General features: G+C 42.7%; 1 protein-coding gene across 9 annotated transcripts in view; it reads left to right on the top strand.

Annotated features, from left to right (window-relative positions):
• rapgef2b (Rap guanine nucleotide exchange factor 2b) overlaps nt 1–14,885 on the top strand; it is a 95,922-nt gene extending 81,037 nt beyond the window's left edge. For 4 of the 9 annotated variants that reach the window (XM_041047843.1, XM_041047847.1, XM_041047851.1 and 1 more), the window contains 16 exons: nt 333–441; nt 575–851; nt 1,862–2,019; nt 2,191–2,205; nt 2,720–2,960; nt 3,090–3,473; nt 3,625–3,836; nt 4,110–4,233; nt 4,699–4,722; nt 6,145–6,368; nt 6,701–6,868; nt 7,379–7,528; nt 9,129–9,330; nt 9,449–9,978; nt 10,523–10,944; nt 12,125–14,885. In XM_041047843.1, coding sequence (XP_040903777.1) covers nt 333–441; nt 575–851; nt 1,862–2,019; nt 2,191–2,205; nt 2,720–2,960; nt 3,090–3,473; nt 3,625–3,836; nt 4,110–4,233; nt 4,699–4,722; nt 6,145–6,368; nt 6,701–6,868; nt 7,379–7,528; nt 9,129–9,330; nt 9,449–9,978; nt 10,523–10,896 — 3,192 coding nt within the window. In that variant the 3' untranslated portion in view covers nt 10,897–10,944; nt 12,125–14,885. The remainder of the gene's footprint in view (nt 1–332; nt 442–574; nt 852–1,861; nt 2,020–2,190; nt 2,206–2,719; nt 2,961–3,089; nt 3,474–3,624; nt 3,837–4,109; nt 4,234–4,698; nt 4,723–6,144; nt 6,369–6,700; nt 6,869–7,378; nt 7,529–9,128; nt 9,331–9,448; nt 9,979–10,522; nt 10,945–12,124) is intronic. The other 5 variants (XM_041047845.1, XM_041047849.1, XM_041047850.1 and 2 more) reach the window with 4 other exon arrangements.
• The last annotated feature ends 8,608 nt before the right edge of the window (nt 14,886–23,493 follow it).

The raw sequence follows: 23,493 nt of genomic DNA on the forward strand, positions 1-23,493 counted from the left end.
GCAAGACAATTTGAATGGGATTTGGCCCACATTAATGTCAAAACCATGCGTTGGGCTAAATGTCATGATCTACAACACGCCAGCATTTGGCAGTTCATTGCCTGGCTTTGTTCATGGGATAAAATATAGTTCAGAGGTCATTACTTGGCACGTTTCCTTTGCTTTTGTTTAATGTTTTTTTTCTGATATTACATGTAGTTTTACATGACATGAAGACAAGTGAAGCAGAGGAGACACTGAGTAGTTTACTGGCAGGTTTTTCTTAACCACCAGTTCAGCAGGTCCGTACCTGTGTGACAGAAATGTTTCTGATGGATTTCTTCTTTCTGCAGATCTTGGAGGTCAATGGGCAGAACTTTGAGAATGTCCAGCTCAGCAAAGCCAATGAGATTCTGAAGAACAACACACACTTGTCCATAACTGTGAAAACAAATCTCTTAGGTAAGACTTTGAATATAAGATGTCTGAGAAAAAAATAACTTTTTGTTAACATTTTGTGAGTTATATTGCCCTTTGTGCCCTTTAAATGTGAGAATTAAAACCAATTTTTTTTTTCTTTCTTCCTCCTTTCCAGTGTTTAAAGAGCTTCTAACGAGGCCGGAACAAGACCATGACTTGGATGGTGAGGAGGAACATGACAGAAAGAACGGGGCACCGCACCTTCCAAAGATTGGAGACATCAAGAAGGCCAGCCGCTACTCCATCCCCGACCTGGCGGTGGACGTGGAGCAGGTGATGGGCCTGGAGAAAGTCAGCAAGAAAGCAAAGACCAACACGGTGGGAGGACGCAACAAGCTGAAGAAGATCTTCGACAAGACGCTTACCAGCATCCTGCCTCCTAAACCTTACAAGTAATAAGACCTATTGACGTGTTACTTCTACTGTATTACAAACCAAAGTAACCTCTGTCACTTTCCATGTTGACAGTTCTAGATGGCAGTGAGAGGTAAAAGTTTGAGATTTACAGTTTTAATACCCAATAATCATGCTGGATTGTATTGGTAAACTGCACATAGCATTCCTGTTAACCAGACTAGCAGGTCTTTGATTTCATTTTACATTAAAACAATACTGAAAACAGGAAAAAGAAAAAACCCATGTCTGTGAGGCAAAGACAGTTGAGCTAATTTTATGTACAGAGCAGAAGCAGTGAGATATTTTTGGGGTATTTTGGGCTGTTTGTCTTCACTATAAAAACTCTGAAGATTTTCTTTTTCTCGACATTGCAGCCCTGCCATTCTGATTAATTTATGCAAACCAAATGTATGATTTGATCAATCAATCACCTGCTGAGCTGAGAGATCCTGGTGCATCTCATCATGTTATCAAAGTAGTTACTAGATGATGGTTTAAATGATTACCTCACTGATAAAAACGTGGCCTCCGCTGCGTAATGTAGTACCTCTTCTTGATTCTTCCCAGAAGTTTAATCAATCTACTCTATTTTAATACAATACAAGAATTGCTTCTGCTGGTAGCATAGTTGCTCTTGAATCAAAGTTGATGATGAAGGTGTATATTTTTACATTTTTACAAGAAAGATTAGAGATACTGATGCCTTTGGAATCCACATCAGCGATGGCAATACTGAGGTTTGTTATCCAGTTTGTTATTCTGATGCCGTAGCACCAGGTACACGACTCCAGCTGATATCTCTGTTCACTGACCCGAATGTGAACCCTTCGTAGCAGCAGTCAACCAGTATTAGGTGTGAAACTTCTATATATTTTATGTGGAATGCATCCTGTACAGCCAGAGGCATCCACACCTCCCTACTCTTGCCAATGCAAACATCGCCCTCTGTCTTTTGTTGACAGAACTGCTGTCTCACCCTGCTATGTTCTCCCTCTTGTTTCCATAGTGACGTTTGCGTGGGCCAATCGCAGGACGACAGCATCGTGGGGATGAAACAGTCCAAACAGATCCCACCAGCTCTGCCCGTTAGTGGAAACCTCTCGTCGTCAAACCCAGACCTTCTGCAGTCTCACCACCGCATCCTTGACTTCAACAACCAGCCTGGTGTGTTTTTAACTTCCATTGTCATGTGAATATAATATGAAACTGGGAGGTTTGTAGCAGAAACAGACCAGAACAGCAACGTCACAGAGATATTAAAGGCATAGCTACCTAAACTATAAACCCAATATTTTTTACAGTATTTCTATTAACATGTTGTTTATGTCCTTCCAGTTCCAGTCATACTGAGTGAGTATCTTCTCTCCCTGTGATCCTGCTTCTCCGAGCACAGCCAAGTCTTTGTCAGTGCTGTCAGCCTCTTTGTCAGACTTACAGACATTAATAAATTGCTGTTGTCTAGTTTGCAGATTTAACATAAACTCAATCTGCATATATGCTTGTGATTGCTAAATGGGTAATGCTAACAGCATTGCACTGGCTGCTGACCTTTCGGTTTTCTGCAGGCACATGGGGGGAGTGATTTTTGTCTTGGAGATTCGGGATCATATGATTTGTGGGGGTGTGTTTCTGATCCAACTAATGAATGATGTGAAATGTGGTTTGAGGGTAACATCACAAAGGTGCTGATGTGTTTTTGCTCAAAGGAAATGCTGGGAAGATGGAATGGCTAAATTAAAAAAAAAAAACAATGAAAAATTGTTGATGCTTCTTAGATTATGAGATTCAATCTGCTCTTACCTTACAGTAAAACTATGCTGATAAGTAAGCATTTATCCTCATTACCATCATGTGTTGTCCACAGATATGTCAGACCAGGTGTTACGAGTCTTCAAAGCAGACCAGCAGTCTCGATACATCATGATCGGGAAGGACACAACAGCTAAAGAGGTCGTGGCCCAGGCTATCAGGGAGTTTGCCCTGACTGCAGCACCGGAGGCTTATTCGCTGTGTGAGGTGTCCGTCACACCAGAGGGTGTCATCAAACAGAGGCGATTACCAGACCAGCTTTCTAAATTAGCCGACAGGATTCAGCTGAGCGGCAGGTGATGTTAGGTTTATTCTTTCCCTCCTTTCCTTATTCCACTTCCTTACATAAATGTGGGTGTTAGAGAAGCTGAAATCAGCCGATGTTTGGTATTTTTTCTCTATTTAAACAACGTTTCCTCCATCAGATACTACCTAAAGAGCAACATGGAGACAGAGACATTATGTTCAGACGAGGATGCCCAGGACCTCCTTCGAGAAGGCCAGATCTCTCTCTTACAACTCAGTACAGTGGAAGTGGCTACTCAGCTCTCAATGAGGGCCTTTGAACTTTTCTGTGCCATCGAGCCCACTGAGTATATCGACGACCTGTTCAAGCTGCGCTCCAAGACCGGCTCAGCCAGCCTGAAGCGGTTTGAGGAAGCCATCAATCATGAGACCTTCTGGGTGGCCACGGAGGTGACGCGGGAGCCCAACCAGCTCAAGCGCATGAAGACCATCAAGCACTTCATCAAGATTGCACTGCACTGCCGCGAGTGCAAGAACTTCAACTCCATGTTTGCCATCATCAGGTGAGAGGGAGTAATGAATTTTGGACCTGAGTCGGTTTTGATTTGTGAACAAGTTAGATTTTGTAGATTTTGTTTTATCTTTTCTTTTTAATCATTGTGAAAAATTGTGACTATTTACCCCTTCTCATTAAAAATGTGGTTCTCCCCACAGTGGGCTGAACCTGGCTCCAGTCTCCAGACTAAGGGGAACATGGGAAAAGCTACCGAGCAAGTATGAGAAGCTCTTTGGGGACCTGCAGGACCTTTTTGACCCTTCAAGAAATATGGCCAAGTACAGGAATGTCCTCAACAATCAAAACCTCCAGCCACCAATCATCCCCCTGTTCCCTGTCATCAAGAAGGACCTCACCTTCCTACATGAAGGTAGATGATGTGGAATTTGTGTGTCTGTAGAAGCATACACAGCAGATTCCACCTTCAACACGGTACCATTTTGTAAAGTTAATGTGGCTTCCTTAGAAATCACACACTGTCTGTCCATTATAATTTTTATAATTTGGTCACCTGACAAAGAAAATGTCAGATTCTGGTCCAACCAAATTTGGAGCTGTGGCTCTGCTGCACTTCCTTTCTGTATTTGTTCTGTGCAGTTTGTGAGATATTGGTATTCACTTCCTTTCTTCCCCTGTTTCTCAGGCAATGACTCTAAAGTGGACGGCCTGGTGAACTTTGAGAAGCTGAGGATGATTGCCAAAGAAATTCGCCATGTTGGTCGCATGGCCTCCGTCAACATGGACCCGGCGCTCATGTTCCGGACAAGGTAAGGAAACTTGCGCAAAACAAAAGCCAGATATGAGATTATTGATGATCCTTCACCCTCCCTGTAGGACCGGTCAGCACACCTCTGACTAACCAGACTCTGTGGGGTCAGCCGGTTCACATAGATTCAGTAAAGATTTCTGCATCACGCTTTTCTTTTCGAGCAGCTGTTTCCTCTGGCAACTGTTTCCTCTGGCAACTGTTTCCCTATACACATTGTTGGCATAAGATGTGCACAGTGCTCCTGTGAAAGTGTGTCTTTGTCTAATGATGTCTCTTCCTTGTGGAGCGGTACCATTTTGATTTCCTCTCTGCTGACTTTCATGTGGGTCTTCGGTGAAATTGCTTCTCTTTGGTGATCTTGGTGGTCTTTCCTGTCCTAAGCTTTGTCTCCTTCTCTCTTTCTCTCTCTACTCATCCACCCTTTGCCCCCCATGCTTCTCTGTTCATGGCACCCACCCTCTAGGAAGAAGAAATGGAGAAGTTTAGGGTAAGTTGGGTAACCCTGCAAACTTTTGCACTCCCTGCACCACGGCCCTTTATTCTGCCACTTTGCGTGCTTCTTCTCTTCTTTGTTTCCATTAACCAGTTTGAGTTGAATCCTCACACTAACTGCCTGACCCTAACTAGAGAGCATGAATTTAACAAAGGTCACTTATGCTGCCATTAGGTTATTATTACTTAGTATTTAACATTCTACAAAACAATGTGCCCCTAACATGAAAACACAGGTATTAGCCACATAAACTGAGACACACAGGAGATTAGAACATTACCTCTTTTTTCATTTCCAAACTGGTGTATACATCCTAAACATGCAACAAATCTTTACTAATTAAGGGATCTAGCCTTGCATAGCAAATGTGACCTTTTGTGATATGTTCTCCTACCTAACAATACGCATGCAGCTTCAGTTTCAGAATTTTACCTGCCTTTAAGGTTTTATTTGTATATCAAACCTCCAAACTGCCAGAGAGTTTTTTTTTTATCATACTTTACATTCTTGTGGTCAAATGGGACATCGGTGTGCATAGTGAGCACTTGATAGGAAACATACGGATGCACACTACATCCACCTAAAAAGAAAAGGAAGCGTTTTCACTTCTCTATCCCATAATTATGATTTAGCGCCTCGTAATTATAAGAAAACTGTCTTTAATTACAAGATCTGTGTCTTCTGATTATGAGATCATTTTCTCGTAATAATGAGACCTCAGTCTCGGAAATATGAGATGCTTAGTTGTAATCGGAAGACACTGAAGTCATAATTATGATAATTTCTTTGGTGAGTGCAGTGTGCAGAAATTGTTTGTTGTGACAGTCAATATCAATTAAATAACACTTTTTTTTTTTAAACAGTACACAATGAAAAAACCATGTGGAAGTAAAAACTGATAAATTTGTTTCCAGTGACAAGCACAAACATGACTTCTCATTGAGAAGTCTGGCACTAAAGCCTTTTGTCTGGGCAGTAATTGGCTGAAACCACATTTGACTACTACTACTACAACCAGCTCTGACTCAAGCCACAGAAATGTAAACTATGATCGTGTTACACTAGTAGAACTCCCCCTTTTTTTAGTCCCCTGTTGTTTTACTATAACAATCACCCCTCCCTCCTATCCTCCATGCTGCCTGGAATGTGTGGAATGTTTTGGTGTTGAGAGGAATACCTAAAGCTGCTCTCTGCATGTCCTAGTTTAAATACCATGCCCTCTGTGCAGCCCAGTAGCATCTATACATTCATACTTGACTATAGGTTCATTTACAATCTAAAGCAATATCTTAATAAGTCTTTCTCTGCTCTCTTCTACGTTTTTGTGTGTCTTTGTCTTCGTTTGTGCCTACAAATCTACGTGCCTCTGTGTGTTTATGTGCTTGTGCCTGTGTGGGTGCCTTCCTGTTCAACCAGGTCTCTAAGCCAGGGTAGTGCCAACGCGGCAGTGCTCGATGTCACCCAGACAGGCGGACACAAGAAGCGGGTGCGTCGCAGCTCCTTCCTGAACGCCAAAAAGCTTTACGAGGACGCCCAGATGGCCAGGAAAGTCAAGCAGTACTTGTCCAACCTCAGCCTGGAGACAAACGAGGAGAGTCTGCAGACTCTCTCTATTCAGTGTGAACCCTCCATCAGCACGCGTGAGTTTGAGACACAGCTTTGTGCAATACATAAGTATGGTATAGGCATTTTTCCTATACCATACTTATGATACACACATTCCCAGGATTCACAGCCCAGGGGCAGACAGGGTGGTACGACTGTAGTAACAGTGTTGCTTGCTTAATGAGTCTTGCTAAAAGACTCGTTGGCAGGGAATAAAAATGACTGAACTACGAGGCCAGTTTCATATTGTTAATGTCAACTTTACTGGGCGTTAGCTGCTCGCAGTTTTGACTCATGCAACAGATCTGCAAATTCCCGCCTTCTCATCAGTCCTTTCAAATACATTTTTCTTTCTCACCATACTCAGTGCCGAAGAATGCCAGTGGGAAACGACCAGACACCTCCCCGGTCGTGTCCAGAGCTGCCAGTCAGCAGAGGGGCCAGTTGGCCAAAGGAAACCAGGCTCTCCAGGTCCCTGCCGTGGCCCTTTACCCATCCCGAAAGAAAGTGCCAGTAAAAGATCTGCCGCCTTTCGGTAAGAGTAAGATTAAGCTTTATGAATCTGGACTAATGAGGCTGGGACAACCAGTGCTTTTATTTAACCTAATAATACGTTTTAATTTCTAAATATTTTGCAGTTTCATGGGTTTTAACAAGTTGTATTTCACAACAGGACTAAAATTTTCTCTTTAATGTTAGTAGTGTCGCTGTTTGCCACAAAACGGTTTACATGTTATACTTTTCTCAATGGTTTCTCTTGTGGTTATGGGCAGAGTGAAAGGCAGCCTGTATAAATCACCTGTTCATTTGCTTCCTCCACTGCCTTGTTTTCTCTTCCACATCCTGTTATTTGCAGACAATAGCAGAGCCAGACTTTCCTTGCTTCTTTAAGGTGGTGCTGCCACCTAGAGGCTGTCTGGGAACATGCATTCTGCCCAAAAAAAAAAAAAAAATCCCAGACAAAGCAGTTTAGCATCCCAATACCCTCGGGAATTGGCAGTGTTCCTCATGCTAATTCTGCTCATCTTCTTGCAAATGTCCACAGGCACCAGTTCTCCACAGTCTCTGAAGAAGATTCTGTCTCTGTCAGAGGAGGGGAGCGAAAGGCACCGGAGGCAGCCAGAGGACACAGTGTCCAACGCCTCCTCTCAGCTCTCCTCCCCTCCCACCTCCCCCCAGAGCTCGCCCAAGAAGGGTAAGTAAGCCAATAATCCTCCCTCCCTTCCACACCACTCTCCAGCCTCCTTCCCTCTGTCTCGGTGTGCCACAAATGCCATCTGCTGGTTGCATTCATGAACTGCGTTAAGTTCCAGCTAAGTGGCATAGTGTGGGTTTCCTCCAAAATTCTGGAAAACTTTCTCTATTACCCACCTTATTCAGAGCCAAGGTAATTTGTTCCTTTGGAGAATCTTGCAGGTTAAGAAGTGAAAAACATATGGCACTATATCCACATGCAGTAATTAGGAGCAGCTGGCAAAATCCCACACAGTGGGCCTCACCACAAAAAAGACAGTAAATAACTATGAGGGCTGCAAAATTCCCACTCAACTCCAGTCTACAAAGTGTTCAACCTGTTATATGTTTGCCTTGATCACAGGCCTGGGAAAAATTAGCAGGCCACAGACCAGAGACTCAGGGTGTCCCCCTCTTAAACCACTACAGCCAGAGGAAACTAGTACTGGTCTGGTGGGGAACAGATTTCTGTAGGTCTGAAAACTCTGGCACTCACTGGGACAGGTGCATACGTACGTGTTTAAATCATCAAACAAATGAATTCATACTAACAATAAAAGTATTGTATGAGTAAGAACATATTCAAATATAATGAAGAAAAAAAAACAACATACAGTAAAGCCGTATATAAAGTGTAAATGACATACACACTGTTTTTGTAACTGCTGAAACTTCAAAGGTCCTGTGGGTTCATGTGTCTCCCCTTTGGCCTGAGCTTAACAGTGGCAGATCGTGATTAGCTGGCTCTGTCTCTGACTCCTGATTGCTCCAAACCTTTACATCTAAAGCTTCCTTGAGTTACTTCCTTAAAACATTCCCTTCTTTCTTCAGACTAAAAAGTATAGACAGAACTAAAGAGGTTATTGGGTTGATTTATGCTGATAATGGGTGGGAAATATGACCACTAGGCTATTAAACTCTATTGCTGAACTGCAGCAAATGCCACAATGACAGTCGCCTATAACTAGGAAATGTGTACTTACATGGATCAGCAGTCCACACCAGTGATTCCCCTATACTTTGTTGCGCAAATCCTGATCCTATCACACTTATTCTCTCAACTTTTCCACACTCTTCAGTGCGGTGTTGAAACCCAGAAAGTCGTACTAAGCTGCTGTTTCAGGAGGAATGAAATGCACTCGTCCCTGAAGAGCTGGCTGGCTAACTTGGAAATGTCACCCTACAATTATCCCTGCACGCTGTGTGTGATACCTCGTTTAAAAACTGAGATAAGATATATGTGTTAGAGATGATTTATGGTGAGAGTTTAAAAAAAAAAAATCAACTCACCATAAGTTATTATGATGTTGGAGCTGTGTGTTGGAACTTGGCTGAGACTCACTCAGCACATAGGGGACTTTGTTAGGGCTTCATCATCCTTTTTTGTCAGGGGAACAGGTTTTATGTTGCACTGTACAGTTTTCACTTGCAAGACTTGAGTTTGCAAAAAAGTTGGTGAAACTAAGGTACACTTTAAAAGTTGAGCATTTTTCACTATACTTCTCTAAAGGTTAAAATTTCTGTAGAATCCAAACTTAAATTCTCTCTCTTTTATTATCCAGGTTACAACAGGATGGGAGACGCCTACTCAGACTCTGGTCACAGTGAGATCTCCTCACGCTCCAGCCTCGTCAGTAACTCCTCTTTTGATATGGCCCAGGAGGAGCGGAGGCTCCGTCACTCTGGAGGAGTTGGCGAATCTCACATCGGGGGCCCGCGGCTGGAACGAAGAGCCACCACTGACCCCGATCAGTACAGCCTTGGGTAGGAACTCTAAAACTCAATTAGAAAAAATGAAGTGAATTTATGCTTTTTTTTGTCTCACTTTAAAATGAAATTTAAATTTTTCTTATTTTTGTTTGTTTGCTTATTTTTATTGCAGGTCTTATTCATCGATGCAGGACTGTCGGGGTATTTACGCCGGCTGCCCCACAGTGCTCTCCTCGCCCAGTTCAGAGGAACTAACTCAGGATCAGGGCGACCGTGTTTCCCTCGATGCTGCAGACAGTGGCCGCGGCTCCTGGACTTCCTGCTCCTCTGGTTCCCATGACAACATCCAGACCATGCAGCAGGGACGTAGCTGGGAGACTCTGGCCTTTGGGGGAGGCGGAGGCGGAGGTGGCATCGGAGGGCTCCCTCCTGGCGGACCAGAGGCCTTTTTAGGAGGACCTGCTGCGCTGTGGGCAGCACAGGCCAGGGGGAGCTGGGCATCTGCCAGCTCCTCTTCATCCTCAGCTGCGTACTGGGGAGAGGACTCTGAGGGTGACACCGGCACCATCAAAAGGAGAGGAGGGAAGGACGTCAATGCCGACCCAGAAACAAGTAGCATCACATCCACCGGGTCAGAGGAGGCCAAGCAGCTCAGCCGGCCATCTCCATCACCCATCACTGCTGGGGGTAAAGGCCTCATTTGTGAGTGACTGCACTTCACAGTCCAGTTGCTTTAATCGCTGATTGGTCAAAACCTATTTAGATTTTTAAGGAATAGTTTGACATTTTTGGGAAAAACACTCCTGTGTCTGTACAATGAATATGAAGCTACAGCTTGTGGCTGTTAGCTTAGCATAGCATACATTCAAGAAAAAGGTTGTTGGGCTGACTCTATCCAAAGGTAGCAACATCCACCAGTCTCTATGCTAAGCTAAGCTAAACAGACAGAATTAAGAGCGTTATTGATCTTTGCACATAAGAAACTAAATAAACACATTTCTCAAAATGTTGAGCTATTCCTTTTAAAAATACAGAATTAACTACGAATTAATGATGAAAAATTGTGGAAATTTGTACAATAGAGCAGGACTTCTGTTGTCTATCATCTCTTTTCTTTCTCCTCTTACTTTCATTTTCTATTATCTCTCTACTGTCACAATCACAAATGCCACAATCTTCAGTGGATTGTGTTCTAAATGTATTTTTAAGTGCCTTCATCAGTATCTTCTCTATTGTGTCCCTTCAGCACGGAAGGAGGGCCGTTACCGCGAGCCTCCCCCGACTCCCCCCGGCTACACTGCCCTGACCATCTCTGACCTTGCCGAAGGACAACACCCTGCCCCGACTGTTCCCACAACCACGGCGACCCATTCAGGCCGCCGGCCGCCAGACTACACCACGGCTCTGCAGCGCTCGCGCATGGTCACCCAGTCGCCTGACTCCCACCAGGCCCACCAGGGGGCGAAACAGCGGGCGGGCGGCCTCCACCGCACTCGCTCACCGGCCGAGGAGCAAGAGCCCGATGAGGAAGAGGAGGGTGAGTCCTTGTCTTCCAAACTAGTCGCTCTGAGGAAGCCAAAGCCAGTGGCACAGCATACACCTGAGACTCCCAGACCATGAGAGTGTGTGTACGGGGGTTAACAGGCAGGGCCCCTCCCCCCAAGGCAGGTAAAAACTAATTTATCAGGTTGCCCCCCCCCCCCCCACTTCCATTCCAATGAACCTGCATGTGAACAGGAACACACTTGGACTGAGACTGACCATTTCTTCACACAACCTCCCACAGCACCAGTAGGATCGGTCCCATTTCAAATTACAATTCTCTAACAATTGAATTTCAGACATTAAGTATTTATGACCTGGGAATTGTTCATTTGAAGTGGGACCCTCACCTTTAACTCACAGTATGTCATCATGCATGAGTCATACTGGTTGGACCAGAAACTCACCACTTCTCTGCCGCCACACATTCTGCTCCTCCCTCTCTCTCTCTCTCTCACCGTCTCACACACTGTGCCGAACAGCATCCATCAGCAGGCACAGTGCCGTTAGGATCCTCTCACCCATGCAATCAAACTCAATGCCTGAAAACATGCACCTCCATTCTCCTGCACCGACACGCACCCGACTCACCTACAGTGATTCTGGTTGAATTCTGTTTTATTGAAGTTACTAGGTATTTTAACAGAAAGATGGAAAAGTGTTAGCCAAAAGGCTGTTTTTCATCTGTTGTCCCTTGACAGATGTTATCAAATAATGGTACATAAAAATAAAGCATTTATTGAAACAGGGCACAAACATGCAGAGCAACAGAAAATATTACCAGCAATTTCCCAAAGTGTTCCTGCCACCAGGGAGCCTGTGTTTCCCGTTCATTTCGGTGCCAGATGAAAATCAGATCAAATCAAACAGATCTGTCCGCTTCCAGTGGACATGTGATGAAGCCTTGGCACAACTGGAAGACGATCCAGTGGACACCCAGGGTAGTATCTGATGCTGACGCATCCCTGTGAGAATAAACAGGGAGTTTTCAAAACTCCAGCTGCATCATGTGTCAATAGCATACTTAAAAAAAAAAAGATAAAGCTGACATAATGTCCATGAATGGAAGGCAGGAAATCAATCTGAAAAATGAATGCACGCTTTGGGAAAACGTTTGGCAGTAAACGTGATTCACGTGTCTGTGAGCTGAAAGGTGGCAGGTTTTCATACAAACTAAAAACCTGCTGCAGCTGGTCTCATTATTCTCCACCTTTCACTCAGGTAAACTTTTTGAACTTCAGAAACGAAATGGTGTGTCCACATTCATCGTAATCTCTGACTGTCTTTGTCCTCTCTCTTTCCACAGAGGATGAACAGGTGTCAGCGGTGTGAGGGACAACAGTGGACGTCCTTTTGCAGTAACTTGAAGTCCCCCCCTGGTTCGGGGGTGGGCAGGATTAAAGAGACAGACCAATAGACTCATCATCAGTTACGTACGTGCCTGCCTCCTCCACTTGGCTCTCCCTCCTGATCGGTGGATCCCTCTGCTCGTCTCCCTCCCCTGCCTTAAAGCATCATGGGGGGTTGAATGACCCTGCATGCAAAAAATACTGTGAAGAAGAAGAAGAAGAGATGGAGAGAGAAGGTCAAAGACGATGACAAAATGCCTGGCACTTTGGAAAAAGACTACAGAAACCTAACGGGCGCCAGGGGGAGGGTCGACCTGGCCACATACACACAAAACCACATAGATGTTGCTGTTATAAACGGGACCGGCTCCTTAAGACCGGCCCCCGCCCAGTGACAGAACCCCAGACCCACCTGTTAACACAACAGCATCATGACGTGTTGAGCTTCATCTGCACTTTCTCATTTTCTACTTTCTAAAAACAGAACAAAGTAAAAACAGACAATTGTTTAAAGACAGAGAGAAACAAAGGTCGACTTGACTCTTAATTTTCAACTTCCCTCTAGATTTCTTTTCTTTTCTCTCTGTTTTTTTTTTTTTTTTTTTTTACTTTCTTTGACTGATTGCACTCTGGGGGCCGAAAAGAGAAACCAAGTCAGCCCATCATTTCTCTGCCTGGACTGAAACAGCCCACCTGTTGTTGAGTGTTTGAACTCTAAATCCAGTATTATCTCATGTTTCACATGTGAAAGCTTATCAAGTGTTGGTTCAAATCAAAGCTAGGAGGAGAGCTCAGTCGGGAGAATCAACATGCACAGTGTACTGACATACATAGAAACAGAAATACAGTTCATTTCTTAAAAAAAAAAGTATATATATATATATAGCACTTTCAGCACAATCCTAGATGTTACCAGACATTTGGCCAGGACACCAGGGTAAGAGTGAACCATGTCTTACTGTCATCCCACCTTCGGAGCTTGTCTGGTTATATCAAAGTCTTTTCATCATCCTGTGGCTTGCTGTTACATCAAGAGCGTACTGTTTTGTTAGTTGCCTGTAGGTGATTTCGAAAAGCACATAGGTGATTGGCCACCCACTGAAAACTGAGCGAACATGCTGGTCTCTACAGTGCATCAGAGGTACACGAGGTAACTACAGCAGCAGCATTAGAGAAGATTGAAGCCTGTAGATTCACCCTGTTTGCCCAAACGAAAAGCCCGCGTCACGTCTGGACGCCGGCAGGAGTTCTTCTAATTTATGAACTGAAGTACAAACTGTAAGCGAGCGCTCACTGACGTTAGAAAAGTTGCCTCTTGTCCCATTATTTTTTTGGCAGGACAGAAACAGAGACCAACCAGGGTAGTGAACATCAGCAGATCTGAGAAGCTGCCAGTGTGTAAATTGTGAGTGTACCTCTATCTACTTTTACAAATGATCTTGTACAGAGTCTTATACATATTTCCCTTCAAAATAAAAGAATCCACAAATTCAGATTTGGCTACTTCCCAACCTGAGCGTATGCCACATTTTGTGAATGTCCAAAGCGCCTTACGATGCCATGATTGCATACATTTCTTTGCATGGTTGTTCTCATCATGAATCACCTTGTTTCAAGAGCAGTCTTGAATCAAGCAATAGTGAAGTGAAATGCCTTATTCAAGATACTTCCCCTGACTTTTTTTTTTTTAATTTATTAAGACTCAGTACAAGATGAAGTTCGAGTATTTTCTTTCTTTATATGGCTTCGGACGACATCATCAGACTTTGGCCGTGGCCATCCTGTGTTGCAGTGTGGTAGATCTTTTTGTCTACACACAGTGACCCTGCACCTCTTCCTCTGCTGTTGTGCTACAAGAGTCACCTCAAAAAAAATGAAAAAGTAAAAAAAATAAAAGACTCCTCTCACTTGTTACAGACGTCAGCTCAGTGGATGCTGTATGTATACCGCTAACGCCTGCATCCAGTTTTCCACCATATTCGCCATCGATGGAAGTGACGGAAGATTATGATTTTTTTTTTTTCTTTGACTCCGGTGGGGAAGCGTACATATGAAGAAATGTTTTTTCAAGGCTGCCAATCAGGACGATTAGAAATCCAATTGTGAAAAATAACTTTTTTTTTTTTTTTTTAATTTCTATCACTGATTCGCACTGATCACATTGATCAGTCTTGGAAACTACAGACTGAGAAAAAGATGAATGAGTGCAGTGATTTCCACTGTGTTCTGTGACTACATACTAATAATTTCCTGGGTTTCTTTTATTATTGTAATTTTTTTGTAATGGCTGCAGATAGATTGTTAATAATTTGTTTGTATTACAGTGGTGACATGCATCATTCACTTTCATTCAACTCTGAAGATAATGTGCATATTAGCGGGCCTGAGTCCTATTTCGAAAAACAAAAAGTTGCACAAAAATGTACAAGCGTAAAGATAAGTGTAGTAGGTAGAACTGCTACTCCGTTTGATGTGTGATGTCAGTGAGAAATGTACATTTAGCTGGTGATGACCTTCTGTTCTTCATTCTTTCTTGTACTACTTTGACCTGTATGTCTTTTAAAAAGACAATTGGTGGAGTATGTATCAGTTGTTTTTGTATTTTTAATACAATAATTGTAAATATTGGTTATATTTTTGTTCAAATGTACTATGTTTATGCCTCAACATCCAGTTTATATGAAGCTGGGAATCAATAAATACTGCATAAAGAACCAACACCTAGGTTTAAATGCACTTATTCATTTCTTCTGCATATTGATGTCTTTTCTAATTCATTTGTCCTTGAGAGGTTTTTTTTTTTTTCTTCTTCCCCAGATACCGTCTAGTGTTTGCACAAGTCATGGAAGCAACTTGAAAAGTGTAACTCTCATACTTTTCTATCTGACAGCAGAGAGTCAGAATTAATAAAAAAAGAGATATTGAAGCCTCCCCTTGCTTTTATTTACTTGTGTTGTATTGTCTTGTCATCCAGAGCTGTGAGAATTGTTCAAGTCCCGTTTCTAATTCTTATTTTCATTGTTTCTAATTTGTTTCTCAGAATAGCTGTCATTTTATAATAAAATTCTTTATTTCCAACTCAGCGTGCACCACATCCCCTGTAACAAGAAAAATGAAGTGATACCAGTCTTATCACCTCTGCCCAGTGTTTAGGGAAAACATGCTGTTATAGTCTCCTGCAAGTAAAACATTTGAATTGTGTCTCATTTTTTAACCTAATTGCTGAGATTTACTTATATTTTTAAGAACTTGAGAAAGATTAATATACAATGAATTAAACATAAGGGAAACATTTAAATAAAAATCCAAATGACAAAAGAGCTCCCTGCAGCGACATAATAATAGCAGGCAGCCTGAAATTAAAATGTTTTTGTTAGGAAATTATTGTATTTCTAGCTCTTAAACATCTACACTACACAGTGATTAGGTTTTCAAAAGGGACCTGCACTATAGTGGTTTTAGTAACATTTTGAAAATCTTTTTTCTGTTCTTTCAGACCACAAGAGGGCACTGTTCCTCTACCAGTAAAGATCTATGCACCATGTTTGTTACTGTGTTTAGCTTCTGAAGGTTGTTGTTTCATAGGTGTAAACATATTCTGAAATCGTCACCTGTGTTCTTCTCATCAAAAAACAGAATAAGCTCATTGTAAACCCACTCCACCTCAGTGCTGTTAACATCATTAGTTGGTGTAATGTTGCCTTGGTTTCCTGTTGATGAGACTGTGTGTTTAGATGGGACGATGCCCTGTGCTCCTACGACTCGACACTCTGACTGTATCTTTGTTACAGCAGTCGATGCCGTATCGCTGCTCGACGTTCCCCGTCCTCATGAATAATGCAGGAGAGATGGTCCTGGTTTCCTCTATCACAGAGCCAAGGGCCCCAATTTGTCACACTCTCCAAAAACTGATATACACTCCTACCCTGAGAAATGAGGAGCTGCACCGGCACACTAGCTCATACACTAACTTTCTGCCTAGTAAATAAAGGTAACAGTATCAGTTTCACTGTCTCTTGCTCCATTTCTGTTTCTATTTTCAGAGATATGGGCATTTCTGAATTGAAGCTGCAGGAGCTTTGTGCCAATATTCAAAAATTCCAAAACAGCTCCAAGGAAGCTTATGTTGCCTCGAGTATTTTATTTATTTTTGTTTACAATTGTTTATCTTTGAATAATTGAACAACCTCCTGTCATGGAAATGTAAAAGTTAGTAAAATTAGTTTTATTTCGTGAGCAGTTTTACCAAAGCAGATGTTGCTTAAATGTCTTTCATCTCTTCACAGAGAGTGAAAAGAGATTAAATGTTTCCAGCTCTGACGTCTGTGGACACTTCCAGTCAGAACATTTTGAGGATAAAAAATGAAATTGAAATCAGTATAGCTTCAGCCTTTGTTTGATTTAATTTAACACTTTTTTCCTTATTTTTCAGATCAACCAGAGATGTGGGACTTGACTGATTTCTCATTATTGAGGAGGTGTGGCATCACAGTAAGGAAATGACAACCACCACCACAAGGAAAAAGTGACATTAAAATATCTTTATGTAGTTCTTTTTTTTCCTGATTTTCCCCTCAAAAAAAAAAATGGAAGTACAGCCCTAATGCTGACAAATTGTTTTATTGTGATAAAGTATCTGAAGAAAAAAATATGTTCTCGCTGCAGTCGCCTGCATTAGAAAGATAACTGTGACTGACGTGAGGATGGAACCAAAACAACAATAAATTACCCCGAGCGAGGCTGCTGCACGAAATTACCGAGGAAACGCGGCTGTAATCTGTGTCCGACAGTAAAACCACCCCCTGACTGTAGTTAGAGGCAACATGTTCGCTGCTGACTTGGCTCTGGAAAGTGTGCTTCTCCTCCAGAAGCAGCAGGGGGCACTCTACACCATGAAATACCACCACAAGGAACTGTCCACTCTTCTCCCAGGGCAATGGGCCTTATCAAGGGGTAGCAGGCAGCCAGTGGTCTTCTGTAGATAGCTGGCTGGTTATGTGTGTAAAGCCCAGGCACAGAGTTGTTGACCATGTTCAATCGAGGCAGCTGTGGGTCATATTATGGGACTGTCTGGATTCCTTTCATGGTAAATTGGATGAAGGCAGCAGCACTAGAGCTGAGGGGAGTGGAGATGTCACAGCGTTCACCGGCCTGTGTCTGGACTCCACGGGGCAACACAGGCCTGAGCAGACAATTCAGCTAAAAGCTGTCAGAGTCAAAGAATTGGGAGAAAGAAAGATTAATAAAAGCTGTGCACGCTCCTGCCCAGGTGCTTTCCCGCACAATTTGCTGTGGTAAAATCCAGTGAAGGTTGGGGGCTGAGATGGACGGTGGGGTGGAGGATGGGGGGGGGGGGGGGGGGTTGGGGCAGCAGTGAGGAGCAGTTTAGAGCAGATTTCACTCCCTTTTTGTTTTGATTGAAAAAAATGTTCAGATTCAACATGGTTCATAAAGGGACTCACGCTGTTTCCATCACTTCCAAACACAGAAGAGAGCCTGTAATTTAATATCAGCATGGAGTTCCTTTAATTACTGTAGGTGCTTACACAAGATCATTACATGTTATGATTCTGTCAGATATTTTATATTAAACTGGAAACAATCAGTACAATAACCACAGCTATCTTTGAAATACGTGTGATGTCAATAGGAGCTACCATGAAATGTTTTCCTCTGTTGGATGAAAGCCCATTTCTTCATACAATAGAGATACATTCCTCCATCCTTTCAGCTTTTCAAACTAGACTCCCACCCTCCAGTAACACATTTCCAAGAGGCAATTGCTGCCGTGCAAACCCAACATTTTGAACATCAATACATTTTTGTTTCTTATGACATCTTGGAAAAAAAAAATCAATACTACAAATCAGCACAACACCTACAGTATTTTTAGATAAGCGGCCCCAAATTATTTGGATCTGTTATTATCTCGTATCGACCATTTGGTTATTTGAGACAGAGGAACCGTTTTCTTCTGTTCTGCTCTTGGTGCTGCTCTTCCCTCGAACTCTGTCGCTCCGGCTCTGGCGTCCCCGCTGTGGTAGATTAGCAGATAGTGAGGTCTGCCTCTGACAGAGCACCTGCAAATGTGCAGAGATAAGAGGAGGGAGCCTCCCCGTAAACAGGAAACAAAACCATCTACGTGCACCGGAGCAGCTACATCACTCTCTGGACTGTCTCTGTCTCACTGCATCTGTTATATATAATAATGTCAGTGACAGTATCTATCTATCTATCTATCTATCTATCTATCTATCTATCTATCTATCTATCTATCTATCTATCTATCTATCTATCTATCTATCTATCTGTTCTTCAGCAGAAGCCCCCCCACCACCTTACACACACTGGTCTCATAAATAAATCTGTGCCTTCCTGCTCCCTGTTGCCTCTGAGAAGTGACTCAGTGGAACCTGTCGCCTCTCGCAGTAATGACTCTCTTGTCATTCATGGTGCTCGCAGAAGAAATCACAGAGCAGGGAAACATCCTCTCAGCCTCTGCTGTGGAGCAGAATAAAGGGCTGGGGTTATTATGAGCCAAGCATTAAATGTTCATATACAATATATATTCTATGTAATGCGTTGTCTTTTATCTGGACCCCGAGTCTGTACTGAAGTTTGATCGATTGATTGATTTCTATACCCTAATTTTAGTCCAAGAAGTCAGGAGACAACATAAATGTAAAGCAAACAAATACTTGGACATGTTTGGAAATGCTTTCTAGCTGAGAGCCAAGTTAAAACACTCTATGAGCTGTTAGCTTAGCTTCTCACAAACACTGGAGACAGGAGAAACATCTAGTCTGGCTCTGTCTGAAGGTAACACAATCCAGTGCCTACATGGACCTCTAAAACTCACTTTTCTGAGGGCCTCTTTTGAAGGGAGAGGCCGAAAGAGACCGACAGTAATGTTACATTACACGATGCAGATGTGAAGTTATCCTCACCTATGTCATGTGTTTGTTTACTGTACAGCAACTACACACATTCTATGTCAAGACAAAAGCTTTACATTGAGCCAAAAAATGAAATGCTGGAATCATGCACATTTTTTTCTAATGGAAAATGTGTAGGAGTTACGGGACCCTCCCAGTGACACTTTCACTCGCCCGTTTTCACATGCCGCAATTGGCTCCTTTTCATTGACCCTGAAAGATCCCATTTGATCCCTATCCAAGCTGTAAATGTATCTGAGAGCCATGCTCTGAGATGCTTTGAATTCAGATGGTTCTTTTAAGGGAACAGCCACCAATGGACTCACTTACAAAGGTAGTTGGCATGCAGAGGGAAGAGGCTGGCCCTCCATTTCAATGGCCTGCATTGGCTGAGTGTGTTAGCATGTGATTAAAAGGTCTCAGCCTAGCAATGGGTGATATTTTTAAATGCGAAAAACGATTTGAGGAGTCCATTATAAAGTAATAAGCCATGATTTACCACTGGGAACAGTCCAACTGGTCATGTGAATTCGCTATATGTTTTAGCACTGTTGAAAAATATATGGGCGTTATAGTTATAGTTCCCAGGGATCAACAGTGAAAATGTCAAAAGTAAAACTGTTAATGTCATAATATCCAGTTTCTCCACATGGATCATTAAAGTTCCATTAATCTTCTCTTTGAATGTTACTGCAATGTATGCAAAAATCTTTTTTATTAATAACTTCACTGATAATAATCCATAGTGACATTTCCATGAGCCTCCCTTTTTATAGATGAGCATCGCAGAAAACTAAATTTACCCAGTTTTGTTTTGATTTTACTGGCAGATATTTTGATAAAGTGTCATGTAAGTGTGATATTGAATTTTTATTTTATTTTTGTTTATTTTTTTACTGTTCCACAGATTTGTGATAAAATAGCCATTCAGCGTTTCACCTTGGTGGAATGTCAAACTGGGAACAAATAATGACACTCGGTGTCCAAGTCTATTGGCACTGAGTGGGGTACACACGGCTAACTGTGGTTCTGTCTCTGGCTGAACCACTATTGTCAAGAGAGGTAGTGGACCCAGCCTGATTCAGTGTAGAGTACTGGAAAACAAACTGCTCTGTGGATTTCCAAAAGTCTGAAAAAATATTTTGAAACAAAAAAAAAGAAAAAAAAAAAAACCTGTAAAATTTTCTTTTTGACGTGGTGCATTATCACGCATGGTTGATTGGTATTAAATGACCCAAAGTGAACCAAGAAAACATTCCCAAAACCATTACACCACCACCACCAACCTGGACTACTGACACAAGGAAGTCTTCAGCTGTCCAGGTGTGGTGAGACTGTAACGACTGCAGCAGATTTCTGTTCTCAGGACTGGAACCTGACGTGGTCTCTGCTGTTGTAGTCCATAAACCTCCAGGTTGGACGTGTTGTTCATTCTGAGAGGCTTTTCTGTTCACCACAGTTGTAAAGAGTGGTTATCTGAGTTAGCGTAGCCTTTCTGTCAGCTTCAACCAGTCTGGCCGTTCTCCTCTGACCTCTCTCACCAACAAGACGTTTCCGTCCACAGAGCTGCTGCTCACAGGATGTTTTTTTGTTTTTGGCTCCATTCTGAGTTTAAACTCTAGAGACTGTTGAGTGTGAAATTCCCAGGAGATCAGCAGAAATACTCAAACCAGCGGCAACAATCATGCCATAGTCTCCGAGATCACGTTTTTACCCAGTTCTTCTGTTTGATGCGAACATTAACAGACGCTCCTGACCTTTCTCTGCATGATGCTATGCATTGCATTGCTGCCACATGACTGGCTGATTGGAAAACTGCATGAATGAGCAGGTGTACAGGTGTTCCTAATAAAATGCTCGGTGAGTGCACACTGTCACTATTAGCTGTTACCCAGCCTAAAAAGTTCAGCTCATAAACCCCCATAAAAACCACAATGGGTCCTTTTTACACTTCGGTTTTTGTACATATTAAATTAGATTTGCGAGCTTTAGAGGTGATGGGGAACAAATTATATTATGTAACAAATTATATTTGGACAAGCCAGACTAGCTTTTCACCATTTTCCAGTCTTTATGATCTAATCTGTGCTCTCAAATTAGCAATTTGTGTGAAATTACGTCTTTTGCAGTCAATATCAGCGCATTTTTATTGGTGCCTTATTGATGGCAACATCCCGATTAGGTGCCATAACAGAGATCCAGAGTTCAGTGTTCTTCCCTCAGGCGCAGATGCTGTATTATCCAGCTGCTGTGACAGTCATCAAAACAATGAGCTGACACTCACCTCCCTTCTGAACCACTAATTGGCTGTTAGGCCTAACTGGGTTTGAAGGGCCACAGACACTTCCCTCTCACATCATGTCTGACCTCTGATTGGCCGATTCACCTCCACACTGTCTTACTGCTCTGGCAAATGCCCACATAAGGGAGGGGGGAAGGGAGGGGGGGGCATTCATGCTGGTCAATATTTGGAACACAAGTCTTTTGGGGATTTGTGGGAAAAACCTGTCAAACCTCTGTGTGCTCATGTCTTTGTGTTGCTCTGTTGCTGTGCTGTGTGTCTGATTGATTAGTTGCTCGACAGAACAATAGCAGCTCTGATAATCAAATAACTGTTTCAGTAGTTTGTTAAACAGTTGTTTTGTTCCAAGTCAACTGTTTCCTTATAAGGGAATTTATGGTGATATTGTAGTTGCTGTGTGCATCCTGTCAAATCACATTTATTCATTTTAAAAATACTTTAGTGCTTCAGAGAAAAAAAAAGAGACAAATACAGATCAAAACAAGAGGAAATCAGACGCAGGACAGATGTTGATGGAGGTACAGTGCGGTCGTTTTTCATGGTTGGATTCACCGAAAGCTCAGATCTGAAATGCAGGACCCGCTGCACACGAGCACATAGTTCAGGATGAATAAAAGGATAACTCACAGGTCAGAACATCAGACGGCTCTTTCATGTCCGTCAGTGCCTAGAAAAAGAGCTTGGTCCACATCGAGGGACATTACTGAGGCCTGGCTGTCACTGTTTCTTAGTACAACCGACCATATTAATCTGAGGCTCTTTCTGTACAACATAAAGCCGGTATTAGTTCTGCTGCTATTTCGGTTTCTCTCTGTGGACACCAAAAACCATTGCAGCCAGGTTTAATTACAGGCTTATTATCTGAGTGGTCCTTTGAGGTGGAAAGTAGTGGGCTGGGGATAAATAGATGTACCAGCTAATGAGTAAAATTATGAATCACTTCACACAGAATATGTTTAACCCAAAGATGGTTTGATAATTAAACATGTATGACCCGCTTTTAAAGATATCTCCACCTAATATTTTGGTGACGCTGTTGTAATAACGGTCCTAAGTGCTTTTGTTACCTCTGTTTATGTCAAATGAAACATGCCTGAAAACACACAACAAATACAGCAGATCAGTGACAGGAACAGAAACAAGTCAGGGTTAAGCTTGATTTGTGTGAAGCTGATTTAATCTCTCGTGTCATTTTAAAGCCTTTTGCATAATCAATATTCAACATGCAATCATGTTAGGGTGAGGTGGAAGTGGAACTGCCTCGGAACCAAATTCTCATTATGCACCAATTATGTACTTCAAAAGCTTCTTGTACAGATGGTCAATAATTCATCATTAACAGCGAGCGGTGACAGAGCACATCTGAATTTTACACACTTATCAAATCTATATAATGCACATAAATTAAGAAAGTGCCGACTCATCACACTATAGACAGTAAAAGTTTGCTTATAAGGTCAGAGGGCCGCAGCTGCTTTGGTATCCGCAGGGAGCTGAACGTTGAAAGAGTAATTTGGAGTAACATACCTGTACCTGTAGAGCAGCATGTATGGTCTACTGAACATCTTACACTGCCCGCTGGCAATTTGAGCAGTCGATATTAGCTGTGCATCAGCATGTGCATACATGTTCTTCTGCCATAATCAGATTTTGTTCCGGCATTTCTGCTGAGACTAATTTCTGCAAAATCCTGTTTCACTTGACGGATAGAAAGTCCTGGATGCTTATGGGCATGTGGACTGATTAACTGGGTTAAGAACACCGTTCTACATCTCTTCCTTTAATTTGACTGACATTCTCAATCCTCTCTCTGCAGCATGCACCGTCCGCTGTTGTGTACAGTGGTGTGCTGGGGAGGCAGCATCACAGCGGGGGAGGCAGGCAGGATAAACAAACTGATGTAAAAAAGCTCTGGACAGCCTGGAGGCAGCAGCAGAGGGGAGGATGAGGACTGAACTGAACTCCATCTTAAGCAACATCTCCCACCTCCTCTGTGGTGGGCTGAGAGCAACAGACCATCGCCAGCCTCTGCCTCAGCATCACAAGGTGCAAGACAGGCTGCTGTAACTGGTCTTGTGTAATAACAGCA

Source organism: Toxotes jaculatrix, chromosome 10 (assembly GCF_017976425.1).
Source record: "Toxotes jaculatrix isolate fToxJac2 chromosome 10, fToxJac2.pri, whole genome shotgun sequence".
Lineage (NCBI taxonomy): Eukaryota > Metazoa > Chordata > Actinopteri > Toxotidae > Toxotes > Toxotes jaculatrix.